At 50.4% G+C, this 6,000-nt stretch overlaps 1 protein-coding gene across 2 annotated transcripts in view; it reads right to left on the minus strand.

The window, feature by feature from the left end:
- The window catches only part of RCAN1 (regulator of calcineurin 1), a 98,847-nt gene extending 95,903 nt beyond the window's left edge, over positions 1 to 2,944 (minus strand). The window contains exon 1 of one of the 2 annotated variants that reach the window (XM_031005194.3): positions 2,495 to 2,944. In XM_031005194.3, coding sequence (XP_030861054.1) covers positions 2,495 to 2,746 — 252 coding nt within the window. In that variant the 5' untranslated portion in view covers positions 2,747 to 2,944. Of the gene's footprint in view, positions 1 to 2,013; positions 2,177 to 2,494 lie in introns of those variants that run through there. The other variant, XM_063702674.1, reaches the window with a different exon arrangement.
- Between the last annotated feature and the right edge of the window lie 3,056 nt (positions 2,945 to 6,000).

Here is a 6,000-nt window from a genome sequence, read left to right on the forward strand (position 1 = left end):
GGATGTTTTCCGGTTGCTTATCCAACCTCAGCTACCAATCGCCTCTCTGTCTCTCATGCAACCCTTCAAGTCCTTTAAAAATGGAGTTCACCCTGCACTGGAGCTTCTGCACCTGCTAGTCCCTCTGCCGGGATGCCGGCCACACAAACACCTCCCCAGGGAGCTTCTTCCTGTCAACCTGGTCCAGACTGTGCAGAGGCCTCCTTGGGCCACTCCATCTAAAGTGGCTCCCTACTAACTCCTCTGTGTAAGTCCCCTTTATCCACACTGTCCCCAGAGCCATTATCTACCCTTCTGTGGGCCCTGAAAGGATGACCCAACCTATGGACTCCACTGCTGGGGCTCCCTTGCCTCCCAGCTGTCCTTTGAGTTCTGCCAATGAAATCAGAAGCCTGAGAATTTCTTCCCTGCCTGTACCCTGCCTTAGCATCTCAACTCCACACCTTCAAGTCTACAGCTCCTGGCAGGCAGCTCCTCCCCTAGGTTTCCAGCCACGTGACTTCCTCCCCCAGCTCCAGCTTCCAGCTGTTGCTCATGGCTGCAGGCCTGGACATCCCTTGTTAGTTCCCTCAGGACTGCCCCAATTCACCAGCTCTTCAACAAAACCCCCACAGTGTTAGGACCTGACCACTCTGACCAAGCCCCCTCCCCTTGCTCTCTATCCCTGTTTCAGTCTCTTCATCGCATTTATCACTATCCGAAATGATCTTGTTCACTTGCCTTTTTCCTATTGTCTATCTCCCCCTCAACCACTGGATCCTAAGCTCCATGAAAGCAAGGAGCTTGAAATGTTCCCCGCTTTATCCTCTGGGCCTAAACCAGTGGCTGGAACACAGTAAGCACTCAATAGACAGCAAAGCCTGAATGAACCAATGCTACATTGTCTCTGCTCAAAATATCACCGTATCAGTAAGACCTTCCCTGATCATCTTATGGAAAATAGCAATCTCCCCTCCACTCCCAGATCTCCACTCCCTCCTCCTGCCGTCCAAGTCTTACTTTTTCCTATAGCATCATTACTTTCTGATACATTTGATATTTCTTTATTGCTTGTTTCCCTTCCAAAAAATGTCAACTCTGGAGGCAGAAATGCTATTTTATTTACTGATGCAGCCTCAGAGCCTAGGACAGTATCTATCCCGCAGCGAAGTCTCAATAAATATTTCTTAAAATGAATAGCTAGCGAAGTGGGCAAACTTTCATACAACACAATTTCAGGATTGTATCCAACACTGGAAAAAATTGTCTCCAACACTGCAAGCAAGCGCCGTCTTACGTGACTTGACCTTGTTGTAGCAGAAAGACAGCCTAGAACTCCCAAGGAAAAGGTTTGAAATGCTGGCTAGCGCTTAGTTTATATGGAGAGGAAAAGGTTTTAGAATAAGATCAATCAGTAAGACCCTGAGTTCCTGACAATTGCTGCTCTAGAAAGCATGCCTGGAAGCTTACCTAAGCACACGGCCATTGTAATTCCTTTCAGAAAGTAAGTGAACATATAAATTATAAATAAATGACACTTACGCACACCATTCTGTTTCACAGTGGTGTTGTATTGGCAGCAGCCTTCAACTATAGTTCATTGACAGCATTTGTGGACCCACAGCCAAGCGCTGAAAGCACTGCTTTTTTTTGACAGCTGCTCTCCTAATGGGGCATCTCTCAAAGACCGGTTTCATTCTGTGACGCCCACGTTGTCCACATTTTATTCTGCACAATAACTGCAGATTTGAAATAAATTCCTCCTCCCCACCACCATTATTGATTACTCATACCTGCCCCTCACCCTCCAAAGTGTCTAAATTGTGTGGATTTGGCGGGGGTGGGGGGAGGCGGGGGAAGGAGTCGACTCCCCATGTACTGGGTGTCCCCGATGGCGGCAAGCCACACCTTCACACAAGGGGGCAAGGTTCTTGACTAAATATCCTAAAGGTCTGAAAGATGGTCCCCTTCCCCCCAACACAATTCCACCAAAACTGGCCAGCCGCTGGCTAATGAGCAACCACGGATCCTCACCCAAACATTGGCTTTTCTTCCAATAGTGCAGATTGGGAATGCAGGGACGTCGTCCTATTTATGAACACTGAGTCACGTCGCCGCTCAACGTCTGTTTCCTCCTCCCTAGGAATGAGGTGACCCCCTCCTCCAGCGAGTAAATGTGGGGCGATGGCGAGAGCGCAGGGGGCGGCGGCGCTGCCCCGCCTTGGGGAGCGAATTCACCCCCCTAGTCGCACCAGCCTGGGCGCACACGGGGGCCGGGGCGAGCCTGTGGGACTCTGCAGTGAGCTCCGCGCGCCCCGGGGGTGCTAGGGGACAGGGACCCTCGGGGCGCCGTCCCCACGCCCCAGCCCTGACGGGTCCGCGGCCGGGCAGCACGGGGGCGTCGCTGCCTCCCCGCCCCGCGCGCGGCCGGGACTGGGCGCTGCGACCCGCGCCGCCTCCTCGGGCAACAAGTGTCCGCCCTCCGCCCCGACGGCCCGCCCAGCGCGGCCCTCACCCGGCACAGGCCGTCCACGAACACGCGCGGGTCCAGGTGACAGGCGATGGTGGCGCTGGGCAGGTCCTGCAGGTCCACCTCCTCCATCTCGCAGTCAATGAAGCTCCAGTCGCCGCCGCCCTCGTCCGCCTCGGCCGCCCCCGAGAGGGGCGCGAAGGGCCGCAGCGTCACCCCGGGCCGCGCTCGCGCCTCGGCCGCCTCCGCCGCCTCCGCCGCCGCCCCGAGCCGGGGACCGGCCACGCCGTCCTCCATCCCCGCGCCCGCGCGCCCCTGTGCGCCCCAGCGGGCTGCGCCGGGCTTGCGCGCCGGAGCCTCACGCGCTCCCGTCCGCGCCCGGCCGGCGGCTCCGCCGTTAACCCCCTCGGGATCGCGCGGCGGCAGGCGGCGGACTGTCACCAGGCTCCCAGCGACACGGCCTCCCAGCGCCAGCCCCGCCCGTCACCGTTCCGCGCGGGAGGGGCAGAAACCCGGCGCGGCGCCCGCCCCCCCAGCCCCTAGGGCCGGCCACCGGCGGATCCAACGGTGGCCCCTTTAAGGCCGGCGCCGGTTGGGTTATTGTACCCCGCCCTTCCAGGAGACGGGGCCAATAAAGGAACGGAATTCTCTTCACGTGACCTTCCTTCTGCCGCCCGAAGCCCGAAGCCTCAGGGCGGCCATGTTGGTTAGGGGCAAAGTCCTCGTCCCCAGTTCCGCTTTTCTGACAGCTGGTGCCAGCTGAAGGACGCCGGGCAGAGTCCTTGGCTCTTGGGCCCTTGGGGTGATAACTGGGGAGGCAACGTTTTTGTGGTTCCCATGCGGGGACGTTTTGAAGCACAGGGGCCCACTTTTGGGAATTTAAGCGAGACATAGTCTCCCTGTGGCTCTGTGGCCACTGGCAAGTGGTTAGATGCTTACCGTATATTATCAGATATAGTCGCAATAAAGACTGAACTAGAGCATGATAACAATGCCTTACTTTTCTATTTCAGCGTATTAGTCACTATACCATTGTGAAAATTTATGTAATTAGAAGTAATTTTTCTGAATTACCACTATATGCTACGTACAATAGGACATAACAAAAGAATTAAGAGATCACCCGTTTCCTTTGGGGAATAGCGGAAAAATAAGAGGACCTCAAGTGAGCAGACATGTCTTTTCCTGAAAAATAGAATTCTTTTTTGGACAGTATGATACAGTGAGAACTTGGGTCTGAATTTCAGCTTTGCTTTTTAACTACTTGTACAAATAAGCTGAATCTTAGTTTCCTCATCTGAAAAAAATGAGGACATATTACTAAGAATTCGGTCTGTGCTTAATAAATGGTAGCTGTTTATGCACTGGGTTCTTTGGAGGTTGTGAAATTACAGTTATATTTTTTCTTAGAGTAGGCTTACTCTCTAGTTTAGGAAGTGTTAGTAATTATAACAAAAAGTATATCCAATAGCTGAGATTTATTCAGAACTTGCCATGTGCACAGTTCTATGATTACTGTTATCATAGTCTTAGGACAGTTTGTGTCCTCAAGGAGCTAAACCCAAGAGGAATAATAATACCCATCTAGAGATAACTCATAAAATAGAATATGATGTGAGGATGTGAAGAAATTGGAACCGTCATACTGTGAAAGGGAAATCTTGGGCCCCCAAAATCACTAAGGAAAACTAAAGCTGGAAGTTGCTTAGAGCCAACCTGCCTCCCATTCCATTCAAAGTCACCCCTCTGCTCACCGAGACAGATTTGCCTCCTTTATAAAGACTAATCAGAAATTCAAAGAGTGTAACCGTTTGTCTATCACCTATCTGTGACCTGGAAGCTCCCTCCTGCCTCCTGCCTTTGCAGTAGTCTTCCTGCCTTTGCTTCAAGTTGTCCTGCCTCTCCCGACCAAACCAATATACTGCTTACATACATTCATTGATGTCTCATGTCTCCCTAACATGTATAAAACCAAACTGTGCCTTGATCACCTTGGGTACATGTCCTCAGGACTTCCTGAGGCCTGTCATGGGCATGCCCTCAACCTTGGCAAAATAAGCTTTCTAAATTAATTGAGACCTGTCTCAAATTTTCAGGGTTCACAATATATTGCTGATGGGCATGTAAAATGGCGCAGCCACTTTGGAAAACAATTTGGCAAGTCCTCAAAAAGTTCTATGTAGATTGACCATATGACCCAGCAATTCCTCTCCTAGGTATATACTTAAAAGAAATGAAAACGGCCGGGAGCCATGGCTCACGCCTGTAATCCCAACAATTTGGGAGGCCAAGGCGGGCAGATCACCCGAGGTTGGGAGTTCCAGACCAGCCTGACCAACATGGAGAAACCCCGTCTCTACTAAAAATACAAAATTAGCTGGGCGTGGTGGCACATGCTTGTAATCCCAGCTACTCGGGAGGCTGAGGCAAGAGAATCTTTTGAACCCCGGAGGCAGAGTTTGCAGTGAGCTGAGATCGCGCCACTGCACTCCAGCTTGGACAACAAAAGCAAAAACTCAGTCTAAAAAAAAAAAAGAAATAAAGAAGTGAAAACATATGCCCACACAATAATCTGTACACAAAAGCTCATAGCATCGTTATTCAAAATAGCCAAAGAGTGGAAACAGCCCAAATGTTCACCAGTTGAAGAATGGACAAACCAGGAGTATATCCATACAATGGAATATTTTCCAGCCCTAAAAAAGAATGAAATGCTGATAACATGCCACAACATGGAGGAATCTTGAAAACAACATTATGCTAAGTGACAGGCAGTCACAAAAGGCCACATGTTATTCCATTTATATGAAATGTTCAGAATAGGCAAATCCACGGAGAGAGAAGGTAGTTTAGTGGGTGCCAGTGTTTTTGAAAGGGGAAAATGGGGAATGACTGGTAAAGGGTAGAAGAGTTCTTTTGGGAGTGAGGAAAATGTTCCAAAATCAATTGTGGTGATGTTTGCACAACTTTTTGAATATACTAAAAATCACTGAATTGTACCTTAAAGGGTGAATTTCATGACATGCAAATTATATTTCAGTAAGGCTAGTATTTTAAAAGACCACAAGACGTTGGATGAAATGCAGCAGAATGGATGACACTGCAGAGCCGAAAAGTCTCGGTAAACTCGGCCAGGCATTATGAAAAGGGTAACAAAAGGATGAGGCACTGGTTTTGGAAAAACAACACCCGGTCAACCTGTTGCTGGGTGGGTCTGTGTTTTCATCCTTAGGACAGTATGCTCTTTCATTGCTGGCTTGCCATAAGCCACTTACAGCATGCAGAGTGGGCCTGTTGGACAAAGTGTTCAACGGGAAGGAAAGCACCAACAAAACAGAAAGCCAAAATGCAAGCAGAGCAAACCCTTGCAGCTGACTCTCTGATGTGTTAAGACAGGAGCGAGCAAGAACAACCTCAGGCGAGTGGTGAGGACAGTTACCTGTAACTGACTTCAGAATGCAGCTGGTCATTACTCAGATACAGACCACACCAAACATTTCCCTCCACATCTGTGGATCCCCACCTCTCTCCTCTCCTTCCCCATCTGCACT

This window comes from Gorilla gorilla, chromosome 22 (genome assembly GCF_029281585.2).
Source record: "Gorilla gorilla gorilla isolate KB3781 chromosome 22, NHGRI_mGorGor1-v2.1_pri, whole genome shotgun sequence".
Classification (NCBI taxonomy): domain Eukaryota; kingdom Metazoa; phylum Chordata; class Mammalia; order Primates; family Hominidae; genus Gorilla; species Gorilla gorilla.